We start from the raw sequence: 22,757 nt of genomic DNA on the forward strand, positions 1-22,757 counted from the left end.
GTTACCAATGACGCTATTGAATTCATATATTTTTCATGGTCGGATCGCCGGCGGCCAAAACAAGGAAGACGGATCTCCAGTCGTCGATCCGATCTGCTTGTGGTGCTATTCGCCGTCAGGACGCCATCGCCGATCGCGACGCACGGATCGCCAGCGACCGGCCGATTGTAGCCGTCGTCGTCGAACAGCGATGTTGTCATCACACCCGGCTTCGCCAACCCAAGATCGCAGTCGCCGGCGAAAACAGGAAGAAAGAAACAGCAGCAGCGGGCTGCAAAGGCCAGTCGCGTCGCCGCCGCCATCTCGCTTCAGTCGCCTCCCACCGGTTGCCAGCGTTTCTCCATCCAACGCCATTCACGCCGTCGTCGACATTAAATAAAAAAAAAAAAAAAAAGGATGTTTGAATCCAGCGAACAAGCAGAAGGTATAGTTTATTTATTGATCGGGCAAAAATAGTATATCAGTACAAAATTACAAAAACACATATATGGTTGTTCATAGTGTTAAAACAAAACAAAATTAAAACAGATACATATGTGTAGATTGTAGATTTTGTTTGGTTTAGAATATGCGGAGTATGTAAGATGCATTACAAAGTGATTTTTATTTTTTTTAGCATAAAACATATACACAGTATAAAAAAAAATAAAAAACCCGGAAAAGATATGTATATTATACATACTGGAAAATGATTATGCAAAATATATACTATCAAAGTATATAGATATTGGCAGAAACATAGACATAAATCACAGAGAATATATATTCCACCGATGCATATATTATCAGAAAAAAATAAATCATCATATGTATAAATTCGCAAATTCACAAAATCATAAACATATGTGATTTAAGGAATCCGGAAATAATAAGGCATAAAAACTTGTACAATTACCGTTCACTCCTGAGGTTGAGCGTGCTGATAACGTGTTGTAACCTATTAGCTCCAACATGATTGATTGATCAAAGAAACTGCAGAGAGTGAAAGTAAGAGACAAGGCCAAGAGGATATTCTTATTCATTCATATCTGTGTCCTTCATATTACATCCAACCACAACATATATAATACACAAATGTAACGGAAGATATAATGTGGTCATAAATCTCCTGACCGTTACATAATCAATAGTAATAATGGCCACACTAAATACATATTTATAACACTCAATAATTTATTTTCTACTAGCCAAACAATGCAATCAATTTTCTCATTAATTTATTTTCAATGGAATTTAAATTGCATTCCTCAATTAGTTGTCATGAACCAAACGGGCTAAAAGAGCTAAGTCCATAGGAGATACCACAAGTTGTTCAGAAGATATTTGAATACAAGTGTTCCAAAAGAAATAGGTGGCTTGAAATTAAAAGAGACATTTTCTAGAAGACTAGCATAACCATAATCATAATAATTATCTATTTAGAAGGCATTGTATCATATGAGATAAATAATCATAAGATTCTCTTAATCAAAAGAGAATCAAATAGAAGCTAGCTAGGCCTTGTGTGACCAAAAGAATAATACGGTTAGAAAACTGTTATCTCTACCTATCAACTCTATACTCAAAATCGAAGGTAGAATACTGCAATAACAACATGCCAATTGATTAAACCACTCTAAACATACACTATGCAGACTGTAACTTTCTTCCACTTAAACGATGAGATTAAGTCCAACTCAGCCTCAAATCGCATATTTAAGTAACACTTTAAGGTATCCAAGTAATAAAAAGCTTTACAGTAAAATAAACAACACTGAAAGAATGATATCTGCTAAATCTGGTCGTAAACCAACATAATCTTCTGTGTCATTCATCAAATAACATTGACGAAGGAAGTTGTTCACTTTAGTCTTCAAACAAGGAAGAGTCTTGTAAAGCTTTGACAAACTCTTTCACAGGGATCCTGAAATAGTATATAATACATAAGGAACTATTTTCTTTTGTAATTTAATAAAGTAAATCATGAAGGCAAAAGATCTGAGAATCAATATTGCAGAAATGGCATGAAATTAAGCTAACGCCAGAAATGTGACATTAATATTTGTTAGAATCTAAGATTAGGCCGAGGTGACTCAATTGGATTATTAATGCACATGGACTAAACCACACTAAAAGATTGAATCCAGTAAATTATCTAGTCTAACCACGGCCTTATAAACCCATATGTTTCTCTCTTCTTTTTCATTGTGGACTCTTTAACATTCCCCCCTCAAGCCAAGTCATTTTGAATCTAACCAATTGACCACTTCAAATTGGATTAGACCCTCCCCGTGAAACAAAAGTGCTTTCGACACCATCAATACCATAGGCAACCGGATAAACTCAAAGTGGACCGAACAAGCTTGGGATTGGACCCTCTCCCTGAAACGGAAACGGAAGCTTGTCAATATCATTGAGAAGGCTCACCTATGAACAGAGAAAAACATAGTGGAAAGGAAATAAATAAATAAATAACTACTGACTATCACCTTAATTTTAGAAAAACAATTGTTAGGGAAACAAGAGCATACACTTCCAGGGCACCTCCAGCTGCTAGGAAAAGGGGCTTTCAAGGGTTAAAGTAAACACTTTGGATGATATGCATAAGTACAAGTTTCACAGTTCAAGAGATTCTCATCTCGACCACAAGCTTGAGAAGAATCAACTTTCTATCAATAGGAAGACAAAAAAATAAAAATCGAAGTATAAAAAATGATCATTTCAACAAAATAAAGAGAATGTACAAGGAGTCAAGGACAATACATATAACCCTAAAATCACAATTAAGGAAGTAATCTCTAAAGGATGCTTTAACATTTATGCCAAATCCTTAGGATTTTTTTTTTTTTTAAACAAAGAAAACAAATGTAACGGACATCTAAATGGTTAAAATTAAAAATACATCTGCCAACCAGGTTCCTTAAAGTTCAGTTGCAGAAATAGATACACATGCATATAGGGCAGCAGAGTATTTCTTTTACCGCCACATCAGGAAAATAGAAATCTTGAAAACGAAACACCGAAGCTCCCTGGAAAATTTTTAAAACCAATCCTATCATCCCATCAACAATAGTTTTTTTGTACTTACTATTGAAATATGCAATAGTACAAATGTCTTCCAATTAGAATTTAATGTGTTGCCAAAGAGCAGTCTATATGCATCACAAGGCTAATGACTCGTCACAACATTGATGCTATACTAGTACTCTAGAGAGTCAATAACTAAAGTTTGTTGATGTATACACACACACACACAATTTAAAGTTGGGAAAATTTAGTGAGATATCAATTACAAACTTGGTTGCTATGGAGCCCTATTTGGTAATAGTTCTGTTTGCTATATTGTAGTTTACAAATTTTGTGGAACAAAATTGAGAGCTTGTATCAATTTAAAGATCAACTAAATAAAATACAACCTAAAACAAGCCCGAAGCTACTTTTAAACTAAATTTTGACATACTACATTTAACCACATCAAAGAAAAACAAGCATGTCTTTTGTTTTTGTGTGCTGGTTTGAATCCCAACAAAATGACTAATGAGGCAATACAATTTATATGAAGAATATGAAATCATACCTCAGCATATCAGATTCAAAAACTGAACCCAAACCACTTCTCTTCAAAGTCAGATCATCTTATTTGACTCAAACCCCTGATTTGACAATATATAGTGGTAGATTGTAATTGCAAGGAAAGGAAGCAAGGAGAATGGGGTAGTGGTCTCCAACACAACCAAAAGGTGAACATTAGTTGGGTAGCATCAGAAACATGTCAAACTAAGAAAAACAAACTTCTTTAAAAATATATATATTATGGTCTAAAACTGGAAAATTAATTAGTCAAAAAGTTATATCCTTTATAGTGGTTTGTCATATTATTGTTAAACTCTTGGATCCCATGCACATAGGAATATAGGATTCACTTTCATAAACTAAATAATTACATGAAAAAAGTAATTTTTAGCCAATTACTTTCATGGTATTGATTCTACTTGGAAATATTAATGATCCATCAAATGCAGAGCAGGACAAAGGAAGAAGGCTAACAAATCAAGCACGGTTGCAAGAACAGCTCTTGGTCCAATGTAGATATAACCTGAAGAAAAAAGACCAGTGCAGTCTACATATAATCAATCTTTAAGAGTAAAAAAAGCATTTCTTTCAGTGATCTTTTTCCTTGTTTAGGGGTAAGGGTGAGAGGATGTAGGACCAAATCTTTAGGCAGCAACAAACCATCAATAAGCATTTGGAAATGAAAAAGGGGTTCAAAGATTTAGGAAAATAAAGATGGGTTGCTATATACTGAACCATTAACAAGCGCCAAAATTGGTGGTGGTGAGTCCAAAATTTACAACAAATCTGTGTGTATCTCTATCTTTTCAAGGGTTCCAGTTGAACTTCCATTCTTTCAGAACCTTGCAAGTCTTTGTCTACAGCCCTGCTTGGACTCAGTAGATCAACATCGTCCTCCTCACCATTACCCAACACCCAATTGCTTCTTGCAAATTCTCTATCTCGCCTTCTCTTCCTTTGACGATACTCCAAATATATCATTGTCAAAGCACCAATTAGAAACCAAACAATTAAGGCCCCGATGAGTGCACTGACATCTTCATCATCATACCTGTCTCCTAAATGCTTCATTCCACTTATAAGAGCAGCAATCCCAACAATGATGGCACATCTGCCGGTGACAACATGGACATACTCCCAAAGAACTCTTTTTGATGAAACCTCCTCACCCGGAGAAGGCTTCTTAGGTCTCAAATATGCATTCACTGGTTGTGCAGTGACAAGTATTATGGCAAGAAGTCCAAACTTAACATGAAGTGAGTTGAATGCAAAGCCCCGAAGTTCAGCTACAGCAAAAAGAAAGCCAAGGAAAACAATTGCTACTCCTGAATACTGCAAATAAACATGAATTTGGAACCAACCATCTCCCTTAACATGTTTTAAGTATCTAGCAGCCAGAATCCCACCCGGAAGCAAGATACCCCAGGCTAGAAACATCATGAATCCATGTACAGCTAATACTGGACGTAAATCCTCCTCTGCCTCTGCAGAACCACGCATAAGCAGCACCTGAACAGGCCTACTGCTTGTTATAGAGTGCATATTTCTCACACTTACGTGGCCCTCTGACCATTGAGCACCCATTGCCCATACAACTCTGAGTGGGGTTGTAGGCTCAATAATGTTTTTGCATTCTGGCCTATCATCTTTAATGCATGATGGAAGAAATGGACGGGTAAACTCCATAGTTATGATGCCATTTTCTGACTTGCATCTAACATTTGTCAAGTTCTCATATGTTGGATGAATACTAGAGGAATCTCTTCCATCTATCCAATATGTGCTTACCCTTCCTTTTCCGTCCAAATCAACCCAACCCACATAAGCATAGCTATTCACCATTCCACGACCAAACCCAATTGCAAGATAACCACTCTTTTTCTCGCCCCGAGCAGCCATAGCTATTGAATTTTCTGACAATGTCCAGAAGAGGGTAACTTGTTCGTCATCCAAAATAACACTGCTGTTGTACATATCTGGTAAACCACCATCAACTACTTCAACTTTCCAACCCATTTTCTGTGTATAAACAGACTGATAGTAAACCAGGTCTGGTGTGTTACGGTTAGGTGCCCAAGTCACTTCTGTAGGACTGGCTTGAACTCCTTCTGCATCTGGACCCCCAAAATATATTGTCTCGGATGCATTCCTCAATGTTGCATTTCCACCAATTGGGTCAGAAGTAATATAGAATGCCACATCATGCCCAGCTTGTAGTGAAAATATTATTGGAACTCCCCTCTCAACCCTGAGAATAGGTGCCTCTTTCTTGTTGATGTAGAGAACTCGTGAAGGATTTGGTGGATTGGGGTAATATAATGCTGGACCTGCTGTAACAATAAGTGGTTCCTTTTTATCAGCAATTACAAGATCTTGATCTTGTTTATCATCCGCATCAAGAGGTCCAAGGCAATCATTTACATGTTCTGAAATGTTAAGGGTCAAGTGCCCATATGTACCCCCATGGTTTTGTGGAAGATAGAAAGGGCGGAGACTATCTGGAGGCCTTATCAATCCTAATGCCCATATAACTGTCATTTTATCCTTTGGGTACAATGCAATATCATACTTCTTATCAACAGAATTAAGGGGCCTATTATACCTAATAAACGACACACCATCCCTTCTGTGACCATAAACCAACCTTGTATTATTTACTAATACTTGATCAGATGGTTCATATACAGTATCTGGACAAACACCCTCAACATTTCCATCCTTTTTTATCATGCATTCACTATACTTTGAAATGAAAAAATCATCAGCAAATGGCATGCCATCCTCCCTGAAACCTGTGACTGTCACATCACCGCCAGACATAAACTTAGATGAAGCATTAGGATTTGCCCACCCAAATGCCATATAATTAACAAATGGAATTGCAGCCTCTAATCCAATATCAATTGTATCTTCATTTAAAGTCCACCTAATCCTATAATTCTCAGACAAGACTCTGCAATTCTCCAACATTGTGGGTTGCCCTTTTGCCTGAACTTCAGACCCATTCACATACACACTTGACGGAGCCAAATAATTAGTTGAGTTTGTCGAATTTCCCAGTACAACATGCCCAAAACCCGAGGTTGTAGGCAGATCCCAAACGGAAACAACCTTGATATGATCCCATGTCATGTTCTTCATCAAACTTACAACAAAACTCTCATTTTTATAGGTCTTGTTCAAAATCTGATCAGAAATCACAAAACCCTTGGTGAGATTCTCAAATTCTTCTCCAACAGCACCCCACCAACGCACATCAGAACCCTCCAGCATATCAAATTGGCTAACCCTAAAGGAGCAACCATCCACTACATTCAGTACACCGCGCAATTGATGCTGTGCCATGGAGAATTGATATGTGTAGTTCAAAAGAGAGCTGTTCCAAGTCTTGGGGCAGCCCAGTCCGGGATCACAAGAAGAAAGTGGAATGAAACAGAAAAATAATCCAAGAACGAGCAGTATACATGACATTTGATGATGGAAGTTGTTCACTTCAGTCTTCAAACAAGGAAGAGTCTTGTAAGCTTTGACAAACTCTTTCTCAGGCATGCTGAAATAGTATACAACACATGAGAAACTGTTGCCTTGTGTAATTTAGCAAAGTAAATCGTGAAGGCAAATGATCTTTGAGAATCAACATTGCAGAAATGGTATGAAAATTAAGCTAATTGGCAGAAATGGGACATTAATATTCAACCATGAAAAACCATCAAACTATAGATTTCATATAGCGAGGGGAAAAAATCAGATCAAAGAAAGCTAAGCACTGTCACAATGGAGATATACCAAGCACAGCGATGATAAGAGAATCCTTTCCACTTAACACCATACTGTTTCACAAATATTTGCTTTGATCCAAGTTTTGAAGCATCAGTATCATCACCAATAGTTGGGTGTGTTTCACAATCCAATATTTTGTCAATATCATTGAGAGGGCTCACCTATGAACAGAGAAAATCATAGTGGAAAGGAAAATATATATATATTAAATAACTACTGACTATCACCTTAATTTTAGAAAAACAATTGTTAGGGAAACAAGAGCATACACTTTCAGGGCACCTCCAACTTCTAGGAAAAGTCGCTTCCAAGGGTTGAAGTAAACACTTTGGATGATACGCGTAAGTACAAGCTTCACAGTTCAAGAGATTCTCATCTCCACCACAAGCTTGACAAGAATCAACTTTCTATCAATAGGAAATCAAAAAATAAGAATGACAGTACATATAAAAACTGATCATTTCAGTAAAATAAGTAGAATGTACAGGGACAATACATATAATCCTAAAATCAAAATTAACGAAAACTTTGGACGCCACCAATACCACTGATAACCGGGTGAAATCAAAGTGAACCAAACAAGCTTGGGATTGGATCCTCCCCTGAAACCGGCTTAACCAGGTGAACACAAAGTGGACTGAACAAGCTCTAATACCGTGTTAGAATCTAAGATTGGGCCGAGGCCACTCAACTGGGTTGTAATGCACATGGGCCAAACCACACTAAAAGATTGAATCCAATCAATTAGCTAGTCTAACTCGTGGCCTTATAACCCATATAGGACTCTTAACAAGAAGGAAGTAATCTCTAAACGATCGCTTAACATTTATGCCAAATATGTTAAAATTCAAAATACATCTATCAACCAGGTTTCTGAAAGTTCAATTGCAGAAATAGATACACATGAATATATCACACAAGATTAAGCGAGCAGCAGAGTATTTCTTTTACTGCCACATCAGGAAAATAGAAATCTTGAAAAAGAAAATCAAAGATCCCTGGAATCTTTTTAAAACCAATCCTATCATCCTACACCACTATTAGAAATAACAAAATATATAAAAATCAAAGTCATCACTTTCAGAAATATCTTAGGGACATACCTAGCACACTCAGTAGGAATGTAGGATGTACAACACATTATGGGATAGGAAAGGGGAAGTCATTCAACCCACTTTGAAATGCTAGAGCTAGAGCCTAACAGGCTAACATCCCATAGAAAATATCACAACTTTAGGAAGGAATTATTTATGCTCATTGTAGCACTACCCTATTGACTACACCCCAATGGGAATCAAACATAAATGAGTACAATAATTACAAAGTATTACCTGTAAGGGATTAAATGACACAAAGTACATAATAGATAGTAACGTATAAAACAAGGTTGAAATTTGAACTAGTTTCCATTTTTACCAGTGATAACATGAAATTTAATAAACATAATTGATATTACTAATAAGCTCCTAACAGATAGAATCATATCTAATCTTGGCAAGAGATGGATTGTTTGAATTGCCATTCAACACTAATTACATCATCTGTGTAAAAGATTTGGCAAACTCCTGATGTTCAAAGGAAAGTTAAGGACAAACCAACCACGTATCAAAATGACAGAGAAACTTAAAAGAACTCAGTTGTACCCAGGTTAGCAGTAAGCAGATTGAATCAACAAGACAACACCTTTAAAAGGGAAAGGAGAAGATACTCATCAAGCCAAATGCTTTATTTGACCAGACCCAAGAAACAAGAATTGCATCAAAAGTAAATCAAAATAAGAGCAGACCCTTAATATGATATTTATAAATTATGGAGACCAACGCCATGAACCTAGACATAACTAGTCTCAATACCAGTGAATATTTGTAGCCACGTGAAAAAGAGAAGAGGGTCAAATACACCCCTAAACATTATAGGAAAGTGCAATTAGGCCCTCAAATTTTTAAAAAGGTCAATTAAACACATAAACTTCATAAAATCAATCAAATAGGTCCACTTAGCAGGTACCCAATAGGTTACCGGTAACTATATCATCTTTGACCACCATCACAGCCGTTGACCGCCATCATCAACAATAATCCAAAAAAAAAGTACACCGGAAACCGAAAACCGCCGCCGCCGGCGTCCAACAGCACGCCGGCCTCCTTCTCCACGTCGCCTTCTTCCTGGAGGAGGAGGCGACCGGATAACGGTCGCCTGCGGCCGATTTAACTTTTTGATGTTTAATTACCGGTAGGTTACCGGTTATTGGATCTCAATGCATCAAAATGATAAGTTTATGTGTTTAATTGACCTTTTTAAAAGTTTGAGGGCTTAATTGCACTTTCCTATAATGTTTAGGGGTGTATTTGACCCTTTTCTCCATGAAAAATAATAGAGGCTCAATTCAAGAAGTTACTTTATATGAAATTAATACCCGTCTACTATTCTAGTCTCTTGTGCCGGTCAATTGAACAGAATATAAAAGGCTCAACTCAAAAAGTTACCAAGTCAAAATTAAAATAGCACTTTAACAGTAATCTAGTGCAACACACAATTCTATATTTTTAACACGTCAATATTTTGCATTCTTCCCATTCAAAATAATTTAGGTTGCAAGCACTGAAGAGAGATCAAAACATTTTTGCTAATTTTTCCTTCATGATTATGTCTTCAACTCTAATCAATTGATTTAGACTTTCAGACCACAGTAACCATGCTCACTATTGAAATATGCAACAGTACAAATGTATTCCAATTAGAATTTAATGTGCTGCCAGAGAGCAGTCTATATTAAAAAAATTTTAAAAAATGTAAGATGCCTTCTTGAATTGAAGGATCTAAGTATGTAGCTGAAACATGGGCAGTAATAGGCTCTACTGCAATTGGAAGTATTATGACCCATCAAAACATTGAAGCTATACTAGCACTCTAGAGATTTGATAACAATAATAGTTTTTTTGTATGTATGTACACACACACACTCACATTTTAAAGTTGGGAAAATTTATAGAAATATCAATTACAAACTTGGTTGCTATGGAGCGCTATTTGGTAATATTTCTGCCTACTATTTTCAATATTTTGTAGTTTACAAATTTTGTGGAAAAAAACTGAGAGCTTGTATTATAATGCTTCCGTCAATTTCATAAGTAAAATAAAATAAAATAGGTAATGATTTTGAAAAGAAAAGGACTTTTAGGGCATTTTAGAAAGAGCATGAAGTTCATGAATCATAATCTATTGCACATCACTCACCCCCCACACTATCCAACCACCACCACTAAATCACTAATCAACCAATCTTTACCTATCCCATGACCCACTCTCCTCAATATATGTCATTAAGCCCACCAACCACTCCATTCCATCTTCAACAGCCCAACAACCCCTTTAACCCACTTCCCATATACCCCTTTACGAAGTAAATGCGAAATAAACATGTTTTTTTTTCAATTTTCGCTTTGAAGGCATTTATTTAAAGGTCAAAACATTAAAATACAAAAAATAAAAAATAAAAATAAAAAAAAAACAAAAAAATAAAAACAAAAACAAAAACAAAACAAAACAATAATTGAATGTAATTAGTTCCAAAATTACGAAAAAGTGATATAAACCTTGACATTTCAAAGGTGCTTGATGTTCTTCAGAATAACTTAGTAGCAAATAATCCTTCCATATCAACCAGAAAAGTGATTAAAGAAGAATACATTTGGTTTTTAAAATGGACAAATTTCATTGTTCTTAACAATAAATTCAAACCATTATAGATTAATTATAGGATGAGCTAATGAATGCCATCGTTGCATTTCAATATGCACATAGAGTTATGATGACGAACATTAAAATACACACAACAAAATTTTGGCATGTGACTTATCATGAACTCAACCATGTCAAAATATTAAAAAATAAATAAATAAATGAAAATACGAGAGTACAAGGCATAAATGCATAACATTCATATGAACTGTTCCTTATAATGGTGATATTCAAAAGCTCATGATACTATCCTCATCCATCTTAAAATCTTAAATAGAAGTGGATATAAAGAAAATAGAGTTTAAATGCATCATTGTACTCCAATCAGTACGGTAGAATATTAGGTAAAATTGTACAAATAAATAGAGCATAAAGAATCTATAGTTTGTAAATTGTACAGTAAAAACATTGCATCAAGATTTTAGTAGAAATATTTTAGTTGATTCAGATTATTGTATAAAATAATTATTGTTGTTATGGGAAAGGATCATTTTATTTCATGAAATCTCAAAATAAAGAAAAACCATTCATATAGGAGAAATGGAGTTTATAAATGATAGATGACTAATTGTTGAAGTTCAATAAATACTTACCATACAAAATATGAAAGACCTACTGCCAAAGAATGCAAAAAGATTTTAAAATGATTCAACAATCTTACTAATGTATATTCCAAGTGAAGTGCTAAATGGTGTACAAGATTGTAAAATGTATCCATTTTCTTTTTAAGACATATTACTCAATAATCAAAATGACTTTTGATTGATAATTCTTTTATTGAAAGCATAAAATAAGTTGCAACCCAAATACAAAGAACACCCCACAGGATAATGAGATAATCCACTCACTACAAGATCCTAGCATCCATCCATTTCTGAGATTGGAATCACTTGGTCACGAGACATACAGACATGTTAATTAATTGCAACAACAATAGTGCTATATCCTGGCATAACAAGTAATATTTATCTACACTTTCATTATGACATGCCTTTGTCATGTCCCAATCCATTTCTGTGTATAAGTTTACAGTTCTCATTCTAGGGTTGATTTTAAACTTTAATCCAATAGGTGTTTCATAACCTAATTATTAAAACCTTCTCAAGTAAGCCAATAATTAAACCTGACAATTTGTTTGGCATCATTTCTTCCTAAGTAAATTTCATCCTAAATTCTTCTTTTTCCTACTTATGCCATTTGGCCAACATATTTTCTCACTCCCAATCCCCCCAACCCCACTCAGCTCTTTGGGATTAAAAGTGTTCGTTTCATGAATGAGAAATTGCCCTTCGACCTCCCTACTACCCTATCTGAGAGTGAACTAATGTGTTCCACTTATTTATCGTATTTCTATGGTCTTGGCCATAACATTCTATTTTCCATATAATTATCAAGCTAACTTTAAGTGGTTTATAAAAAGGCACTCCAAATTTGCAAGCCTAATGATCAAAGATTCTTACTATAGGGAGTAAAATGTCCAAGATAATGCTAGAATAAAAGTAGAGAGTAGTTGGAATTACAAAGTGCCATATTGGAAGGTTGCCTAAATTAAATTCCAACAAGTAGTAACCACACTTAGGTAAAGTGCATATATAATTACATCATAATACAGTTTTAATTTCAAACACAGACCAGGCATTTCTTGCATCTTTTATGATCCAAGAGTGATATAGTAATGCGATATTTAATTACAGAGAAACTACTCTTCCATTTAACTGAGCAGTTTATGACTTTATTCTAGTCCTTTTAAAAGGGATCCTCTATGAAGCATGGACCACAGCAAAATTTCTTACTGCCAATTCTACATTGATGTCAATTTCAAGTAAGTGGGATAAATTTTTTTTTTTTTTTTTTTTTTAAAGTTACTTTGCCCATTGCTACAGTGGAAGCCCATCACGCAGCCTAAAATACTTAAATTTTCACCAAAGTCCAGTTTATAATGCAAACAACCAATATTTCAATAGCCAACCAAGCATGTTAAAGTGTTAAACTCACATTTGATCAATCAGTTTACATCCTAGACACTGCTGAAGCTAAAATTCCAGAAACTCTATTTAATTTGAATCCTTACATCATGAGCAGTGGAGTTGAAAGTTCACAGTAAGAGAAATCATATTTAAGGGAAAAAATAAAATAAAATAACCATCTTTTTGTGTCCAAGATTGTCTCACTAACCAAACTACCAGTGAATGTCTTCATTTTCAAGTTACACAGTTCATTTTGTGTTGGTCAGTGAATAGTGTAGCACAGAGAGTGTAAAAACAAGAGAGCAAACACAATATAAAAGTACATAGAAATGTGCAATGTGAGTATAAGAAGAACAAAAAAAAAAAAACCGAAATTGAGCAATTTACCGCATCGTGTCTGACAAATCTCTCTATTGTCTCCTGTGAAAGGCCAGATTTGCCGCGCCTAATATCAGCTTCGTCGTCTGAATCGTCCAAATTGTAAACGGGCCTTCTCTCCCACCGAACATGAAGCCTTTCCGCCAAACTAGCCATTTCCCTGCATCAGATCATCATACAAAAGAAACGCAATGAGTACATACATTCTGCGTAAAATAAATTCAAAAGGGAGAGTAATGATAAACACTAGTTACGCATCCACGGACTTCAGTAGAACATTATTAGGTTGTCACGTAATTGAACTAAAATTGAAGTTTCAAATGTAAATGTCAGTTAGGGCTTTTGGCCAACTGATCTCCGGAATCATGTATGATGTAAAAAGGTCGAACAACCGACCTGAAGTGACTATATATGCGGCGAAGAAAGACAGAACTAGGAACTCAGGCGCTCTACGTTGAGGTTTGAATTTTGAAATTTCTGGAATTCAGATTCAGAAGCGATTCATTGCTGCAAATAAAGTAGAAATGAAGAGCGAATTTTCATTTCCAGGGATTACTTTGCACGAGTGTATACATGGCAAGTAAAATAGACCGTTGATTTTATAATTAATGATAATAAAGTTGTTTCGCGATAATATAGGTCGTCATCTTATAAATTATTTTATCCACTAAAATGATTTACACAATTGTCTTTGTATTTAACACATAAATTAGATACTTGAACTCTGATTTACTAAGAGACCCGATTTTATTTTCATGAACAACTTTATTATGGACTTCCTTAGCCTAGGTCCATCACACTCCTCAAGTAATTTTCCGATGCTTTCCTTTACTCGGAGAATAAAAATTTCTTAATTTTTAGAGGGCGTTTGATAACAGAAATTTTTTTTTAAAAAAAAAATCAAATTTGAAAATTGAAATTAAAAAAAGGTGTTTACTATGCTATTTTCCAATTTTCAAAGTTGAGAACAATTCTCCATTTAATAAGAAATCAGAAATACACTCAAAAGACTGTCTCTTATTAGAAAACACGAATGAACAGTAAAAAAATAAATGCATTGACTCCTTGTAGCAACACTTTTCTTCTTTCTTCCTCACTTTTCTTCTTCACTTTCTTCTGCACCTGGCCTTCTAACTTCTTTCCTTTATATCAGTCTCTCTCTATCACAACCACCATCTCAAACCTTCAATTCCCCTCAATTGCTCATCCTCAAAGGCATCATGAGAATATGCAAGGAGATAGAAGGAGAGAGTTGAACTACTTGTAGGAGTAGAAGTTCAAATTAATATAGAAGTGCAAGTGCCAAGTACAACTAGACCAAGACATTGCAAACACTCTACATGCTAAAGAATCTAATGCAACAGTTACTGGCAATCTTATTCAAAGTGTAGAGGAGGAGATAAGGCGGGAGGATCCATAGTTGAAGGCTCAATTAGAAAGAGTCAAAGCTTGGAGAACATAGATTTTCATACAATGATGATATGGTTGCCCTTGTGAGACCAGATATGAGTGCGGATGAGACGTATGGTCTTGAGTGGATCGGCACAAGCGAAGTGGCTCAAGCTATTAGAGTTTTAAATATCAATGAAGCCTACTTCTTCAAATTGTACAAAAAGTCTATCAAGGTAAGAAAAAATTACCTATCGTAGAGTGAGAGTTTCAAATTTGTATAGTAGACGAGGGGATTAGGAAATCAAGAGAATAAATTTTTAAGGCCCTTGGTGAAGAAGTTGGTTGCCTAGTACAAGCATTTTTAAAATATTAATGAAAAAAAATTGTCAAATTATAAAAAGTTTTAATTAGACCTTTTAAATTATGAAAACTCCAATTAGACTCATTAATTCCTCATTTTAAGACAATTTAGTCCATAATTTTTTAAAGAGTTAATAACCAAAATGGTTCTTTAACTATGTCGTAATTACCAATTTAGTCATCAGATCAACTACCATTCTTATCCAATTAAATCCTCAATTATACAACATTTACCTAATTTAGTCATATGTTAAGGGTTGTCAATAATAAGAGCAAAACTGTCATTTTATCCATCTCATTCCTCTCCGCTTTGAGGACTCCATTTCTGTCATTTTATCCATTTGATGCATCGCAGCCGTCCTCCGCTTCATGCTAGGGATCTCATGTTGAATGCCGCCTCCGCAAATTTAACACAGTATTTAATTAAATAATTAACATGTCTTCACCTCCACTAGACCTATGGAGGCGGCATTCAACATGAGATCCCTAGCATGAAAAGGTTTGCCTCTGAAATCATTATTTATTCATTGTATGAGAGCAATGGAGTCCTCAAAGTTTGTGATAATGAAGGATTGGTGTCAGTTCTGCCTCAAGATGTTCGACAAAAACATTAGTTACGTTGCACTCGCCATATAAGAAACCAGCCGATATATGTGTTTGAACTAGAAATGGTGACCAACCGCAAAATAACTGTCATTCTTGGACATAGTAAATTTATGGGGGATTGAATTGGTTAATTAAACTGTGTTAATGGTTTATCTAAACATTATAGGTTTTCCTAAATTGTTGCAGGAGGCAGTGTTGTGCTCCTGTATGCTTCAATGTATCATGATGTTTATACATTGATCAATGTTTCTGATCGCTTTGATTTGTTTAGAGGCGTTAGAGAGGAATTGGGTGATGATGAATTCATGGAAAGAATGAAGAATGATGGATTCATAGATGTCTAAAATGCAAAAGGAGAAGTGATCTGATATGGTTTGTTTTTTTTTTTTTAATTATTTTATTTGAATTAAAATATATATATTTTTTTAATTAATTGTTTGAATTAAAAATACATTTTTATCAGTTACTTAAAAGAGTTAAAGGTAACCTGATAATTGACTTTGCATAAAAAAGAGGAGTTGAAGTGTCTAAGGAGCTTTTCTTAGTTTAAGGGTTTAATAGCATTTTGGTCTATAATTAAAGGACCTATGTTGAACTTTATCCAAAAAAAATAAAAATAAAAAAAAGATACAATTGACATTTTAAATTAGTTATTAAAAGGAAATATATTAAAATTTGCTTATGTGGCATTTAAGTATATAAGACTGAAAATATCCTTGTAATTTTCACCCTTTGCAAGTTTACATGGCATTTTGTTAAGCATTTTTACTTTTTATTTTTTTTAAGTGCCGAGTCGGAAGGCAAATTTGCAATCCGTACAAAAGCTGCCGCAGCAGCAGTGCTGTGGCAGCTTTTGTACCTTTTTTTGTTGGTTTATGTATTTTGTTTTGTTTTATTTTGTTTTATTTTATTTGTTTAGTTTCTTTTATTTATTTTTGGCGTACAATTGCTTTTTTTTTAATTGATTCTTTATTTAATATGTAATAAACTTTTTTAATAAAATAATATATTAAAAGAGTACATAAATTTTTATTGATTTAGAAATACAATGCATACAAATTAATTTTATCATACTTACTCATTTATAAATTTTTTCATTTGTTTATCGTACAACTGTTTTTGTGTTCCATTCATAGTTGATGTATCTAGTTGCATAAGCTGAATGAGAAACTTATTTTTCTCATTTTGTTGTTGTTGTTTCAGCCTTTCTTCTTGTCGCTTCATATATTATTTCATAAGATTTAGTTTTTCCACTTTCATATTCATTTGCTTTTCAACTTGTTCGCCCAAACTTTTTGATACTGTTGACTGTATTAGTGATTGCTTTCTTTTTCCTTTCGCCTTAAACGCGTCTCTTCCCATGGGATGAGAGCTAGACACTCCCATACATGGTGTTTCACTTTCTTGTGAATTTGATGATGATGTGTATTTACATGACTCTGTATTTTTCGTTTGTTTTGGACGTTCATCTCTGGTTAAGTTAACATCAATGCCCCTCCCATCTTGGTTACACCGTACCATTTCTCTTCATTCCTTAGCACTTCCCAAGCATGCAAAAACATAAAATTTTCTTTCTCAATCTCGTGATATAATTGCATGGCCCTATTTTTTTTATCAGCCTCATTTAAGCCAATTTCCCTCTAATGCAAAATATGTTCATAATATCCGACAAATTTTGAAACTGAATGATTTAGCCTCCCCCATCAATTATGCAATGCCATTTTATTTCCTTTTGCTTGCTCAGGTTGACTCCGGTACAGATTATAAAATTCTACAATTCGATTCCAAAAGCTAGCTATTACGACTTTGATCATTTCCAATTGCAGCATCTTTACTAATATTGAGCCATGCGCTGCATAATAGCATGTCATCATCCTTATTTGTCCATCGACTTTTCAATATGCTTGCTGGTCGTGTTTCTTGAGGTGTTGGCATTTCTTGAGTAGAGTACTCATGAAATTCTGGCAAAGGTATATTTGTTGTAGGAGTAGGATGAGTAATCCCAGTGAGAGTAGGCATTGGAGTAAAACTGGAATATGATGGATGATAGGTTGGTGGAACACCTTGAAACAAACTAGGAAATTGCTTATAATTGGCATCGCTTATTCCGGGAAGAAAGGAGAATTGATTGATTGGAGGTTGTGAGTTTTGATTGGCTAGCTTCATTAGTATCATTATGTGAAAGTAGTGAGAAGTTAAACAATGGATTGCGTGGAGGATGCGAAGGATCCATTTGAAGGTGTTACAATATTTCGGAATGGAAGAAGACAAAGGATGAATGAAGTAATATGCAAGAATGATCCATTATTTATACGTAGGATGATTCAAAAATTTCTTACAAAAAATGATGATATTCCTTTCTTAAGGGGTCGTTTGGTTCACGGAATGTCAGATTACCTTAGGGAATGTTAGATTACTGGGAATGTTAGATTACTGGGAATCTTAGATTCCTGTGTTTGGTTAAAATTGGGGTATGTTATATAATCATGTTTGGTTTAGGGTTATCTTTTATACACACACTATAATATCTCTAACATAACTAAGGTTATCTTACATAACCTAAGAAATTGAAGGGAATCACATTCCCTTCAAAATCCTACGTGGAGGGAATGTGACATTCCTTGGGAATGTTAGATTCCCTCAGATAATATGAACCAAACATAGGAATCTGAGCTTTGGAATGTCACATTCCCTTAGTTATGTTATATAACCTGAACCAAATGTCATATGCAAAATGATTATATTCTCTATCCAAATTTCCTTCAAAAAATAATTATATTTTCTATCCAAATTTCCTTCAAAAAATTATTATCTCAATCAGCTAACAGCTATTTATCAAACACCCCATTACTTCGATAACTACTACCTTTGAGTTGTATACACAACCACATGATTTAATCACATGGTTAAAAGTATGCTGAAATGGGCTATCCCTTTACTCCAAATATATTTAAATTAGTCAAACAGATGACAAACTCCTAAAAGCCACATATTTTGGCTTCCTGTTTCACATCCACCCAAAAATAAAAAATAAAAATAAAAATGTGTGTCATTCCACAAGAACTGTGCTAGCACAAGTAAATAAAATAATACACAGATTTTGCATTTTGGTCCAATAAAGATTTTTTTTTTTTTTTTTTTTAAATTGCATCCCACAACTTTAGTCATGACATTTTTATTTCGAAGTTTCAAATTTCTTTTTACAACTTCTACTGTATAATAGGCGTTTTTTTTTTTTTGTCATTTTAAATTTTTTTGTTTAATTTAGTCCTTGTACCTTTATTCTGTTCAATTTAGTCCGTCCTTCTACTTTAAAAAGTGGTGAAACTAACGACAATTGTTCAGATCTCTTTAGGTGTTTCTAAGAATAAGCATATTTCTTTATTTGATAATGATTTTTATTTCCATAAACAATGTTCTTAATAATGAGCGTAATTACTATTATATATTTTGTATATGGATATTTAAGACTTTTAAATGCATTCCATTTATATATATTTCTTAAACCAACCAAACAGTTTTTTTTTTTTTTTTTTTTTGGGTAAAGAAACTAACCAAACACTGAAATAACATTCCTAACAATATAATACTTCTATTCTTTTCCTTACAATTCATTCCATGAATCAAACATGCTTTAAACACAATACAAAGAGCGGTAACAAACTCAATAATTCATTTCATGAACTAAACAAGCCGTAAACACAATACAAAGAGTGGTAACTAACTCAATACGGTCAGACATAGAACCCAATTGAGATATACACTATATTAGGAGCCAAAATATTATAAGCCCCACAATTTCATCTGTATCCATCAAGACCAGAAACCAGCAAGCTTAATAATGACAAAAGAAAATGAAAGCAGAATAGACTGGAAAATCATTTTCCTTCACAATTTATAAAGTCCTGCCTAAAAACCAAAGATTAAAGAAACCTCTGTGAATCAACTTCACCTAAATAGCAAAATAGTATGTCCTACCAAAACTCCATACTCGTGACAAGTTTCAAATCACAGGATAAACGATAACAAATCTATATATAGTCATCATACACTGTCACAAGTGAAACCATCTTAGGCGATTCGATTCCTTGAGCAAAAACATATAAAGTTGCATATAAGGCAACCTCAATTTATTGTAATTCTATGTACAACTATGTTGCTGGTTGGCATCAGGTGATCTGTAACGCAAATCTAACTGCAGTACACGGTTGTAACTATGTTGGTACTGCAACTCGTCTTGATCAAACCAAATGTAACCAAAAGGTACCCTAAAAGTGTCTCCTATCTATTTGGAAGATTAATATATACACTACATGTATACATACGAACTTATTGCGCTATCATGATGCTTCTTCATTGTTCCTTTGCCGACGCATTCGTGCTCCCCACGATAGATTGTCACCGGAGTCTTTATGCATGCTTCTTCTCTTTAGCTCTGATACTTGAGACTGCCATCGACCTTTCCACTCGCTTTTCTCCTCCATATACTACATGCACAAAGAAACCAAATCAGATAGAGAATCACAAGTCTAAAATAATTTGCACATATATATATATATATATATATATATATATATATATATATATATATATATATATATATATATATATATATATATATATATATATATATATATATATATATATATAATAACCAGTGTTGCAAAAATTCCGTCTAGGCGCCGGTCGGCAGATTAGTTATTGTTCTCTTTTTCTTTTTCTTTTTTAATGGGTTATTTCACTCAATTGTTAAAACTCTAGATTTTTTTAGATTAATATTTAATATTTTAGTATTAACTATTAAAGTATTAAATAGTTTATAATTATCAAGTCTTAAAAAATTAAAAGAATTTAAACAAATTTTAAAAAAATAAAAAAAATACACAGACGCCTAGGCGCCGATTAATTACCACCTAGACACTAGGCACCTAGCGATTTTTTCAACAATGCATATGTTATACAAGCAGATACAATTCAAAACCAAGAATGCAAAAGAAGTGTTTTTTTAGGGGAAATCACACTTATAGTCCTTGAATTATTGTCTGTTATGAAATTTAGTCCCCAATTGTCAATTTAAAGAAAATTTAGTCCTTCAATTGTTTAACACCGAAGTTGCAAAAGGACTGAGTTGGCAACCTTTAAAACAATTGAAGGACTAAATTTATTAAAATTGACAATTGGGGTCTAAATTTCATAACTGGCAATAGTTGAAGGACAAAGTGCAATTTCCCCACTTTTTTCATATCATAAAATAGAACTACCTGTTTAAAAAATGTATCTTACAATAACTAAGGGTGCTTTGAGACATAAACTGAAGGGAGAGGCATTAACATGTTTGGTACCCGGGAAACATTTATGTTGCAATCATGGCAGAATAAGGTATCACACGAATCAAATCACATATTATTAATTGTGTAAAAGGCAGTTCAAACATAGGCAGCACTTCAAATATTGCAGGGAAAAAATATATGATATCACTTTTTTTTTTTTTTTTGAGTACTACTAACTCTATTACAATTTAGTATCTGTTCATAGCTACTTTCTCAACTTACTGAACCACAAAGAGTCAATGGGAGAGCCACTTCATGCCACTAGACCACAAGGTCATTGGCATGATATCACTTTTTTTTTTAATATTATTGACTCTATTATAATATAGTATCTGTTCATACAAACTTTCTCAACCTATTGAAACACAAAGAGTCAAAGCCCCCTGGGGTTCGAACCTGAGACCTCTCACTTAAGCCTACTGATATTAAGTGCAACACAAATGATTCTTATTTCAAACTCCAAGTAGAGTCTTCCATATTTCTATTCCCATTTTGGAATATATCACCAAGGGACTAGATGTTCCAGAAAGCCAAATGATTATATGCCCAGAATGGAAACATCAATTATCTTGTATATTAGTATGCAGGTGAGAAAATTTAGTAGGCAGATTTAACAGAGAATCATTGGAAACTAGTTATCAACTTATCATTGAAAAGTTACCACTCTACATAACCAAGAACTCCAGATAAGATTAAGGTCAACACTTTCAGAACAAACTTAAAGTCACCAAAATGACACCTTTTCAACAGTATACAAGCAAGAAAGAGGGGGCCAGTTTATAAAATTAAGCTGCCAAGCATTTAAACATTAATTAGACTGCATTTCAATAGAAGTGTTCTAATATAATTTTGCATAAACTTTAAACTTCTTAAATTCAATCTTCAATGAAAACCTTCAATTCTTCATAAATATAGACAAAGGGGCCTACATCATCCTCTTTCCTAATTTTGCGAAGCATGAATATAGAAGTGTAAACATCAATTCCATTTTACCCCAATTACTAGTCTAAGAATTCCAGAAAATTAATAATTTACAAAAAAAAAAAAAAGTTTAATTTACCAATAGAGTGAGAGAGAGAGGAGAAATAAATATGAAAAGTAGAAAAGCAAACCTCGTCGCTTTGGCAACGTCGACGAGCGGAGAAGGCAAAGTGGAGGCCTTTAGCCATATCGCTATCGTACAAAGCTCTCCTTCTAGGATCCGACAGGGTCTCATAAGCCTCCTGGACCTGGATGAACCTCTGCGTGTACTCCTCGACCCGATCCGGAGGCGACACATCCGGGTGGTACTTCCGGGCCAACTGCTTGTACGCCTGCTTGATCTCCGGCAGCGATCCCGTCACGGATATGCCCAGAAGGTCGTAGAAGGACTTGGGCTCGGCGACCGAAACGGCGTCGTTGAGCTTGGACTTGATTCTGCCGGTCCGGACTCGGAGGCGGACGGGGAAGAACAGCGCGCGGCGTGGGTCGGGTCGGGGAGAGTGAATGATGGAGAGGTAGGAGAAGCGAGGGTCGCTTCTTGAGAGTGTTAATCCATGGGAGTTGCAGCACATTGTTTCTCTCTCTCTCTTCTCTCTCTCTATATCTCTACAGATTTTGTGAATCTCTGTATTGTTGAAGAAGAATGGTTTGTCTTATAGGATACAGAAAT

General features: G+C 34.5%; 2 protein-coding genes across 3 annotated transcripts; both read right to left on the reverse strand.

Annotated features, from left to right (window-relative positions):
- Positions 1 to 3,919: 3,919 nt before the first annotated feature.
- Positions 3,920 to 13,999, reverse strand: LOC109175572 (cytochrome b561, DM13 and DOMON domain-containing protein At5g54830-like). Of its 2 annotated transcripts, XM_019324845.1 has the most exons (5): positions 13,815 to 13,999; positions 13,428 to 13,578; positions 7,602 to 7,739; positions 7,339 to 7,493; positions 3,920 to 7,102 (listed from the first exon to the last, which is right to left on the reverse strand). In XM_019324845.1, the coding sequence occupies exons 2-5, from the start codon at positions 13,572 to 13,574 to the stop codon at positions 4,351 to 4,353; spliced, it is 3,192 nt and encodes a 1,063-aa protein (XP_019180390.1). In that variant the 5' UTR covers positions 13,575 to 13,578; positions 13,815 to 13,999; the 3' UTR covers positions 3,920 to 4,350. The 2 variants fall into 2 exon arrangements, with proteins under 2 accessions (XP_019180390.1, XP_019180391.1); XM_019324846.1 differs by lacking the exons at positions 7,339 to 7,493; positions 7,602 to 7,739; positions 13,815 to 13,999 and having other exon boundaries at positions 13,428 to 13,474.
- A 5,834-nt stretch (positions 14,000 to 19,833) lies between these two features.
- Positions 19,834 to 22,741, reverse strand: LOC109175583 (chaperone protein dnaJ 20, chloroplastic). Its single transcript, XM_019324863.1, has 2 exons — positions 22,219 to 22,741; positions 19,834 to 20,263 (listed from the first exon to the last, which is right to left on the reverse strand). The coding sequence occupies exons 1-2, from the start codon at positions 22,657 to 22,659 to the stop codon at positions 20,117 to 20,119; spliced, it is 588 nt and encodes a 195-aa protein (XP_019180408.1). The 5' UTR covers positions 22,660 to 22,741; the 3' UTR covers positions 19,834 to 20,116.
- Between the last annotated feature and the right edge of the window lie 16 nt (positions 22,742 to 22,757).

This window comes from Ipomoea nil, unplaced genomic scaffold (assembly GCF_001879475.1).
Source record: "Ipomoea nil cultivar Tokyo-kokei standard unplaced genomic scaffold, Asagao_1.1 scaffold0688, whole genome shotgun sequence".
NCBI lineage: Eukaryota > Viridiplantae > Streptophyta > Magnoliopsida > Solanales > Convolvulaceae > Ipomoea > Ipomoea nil.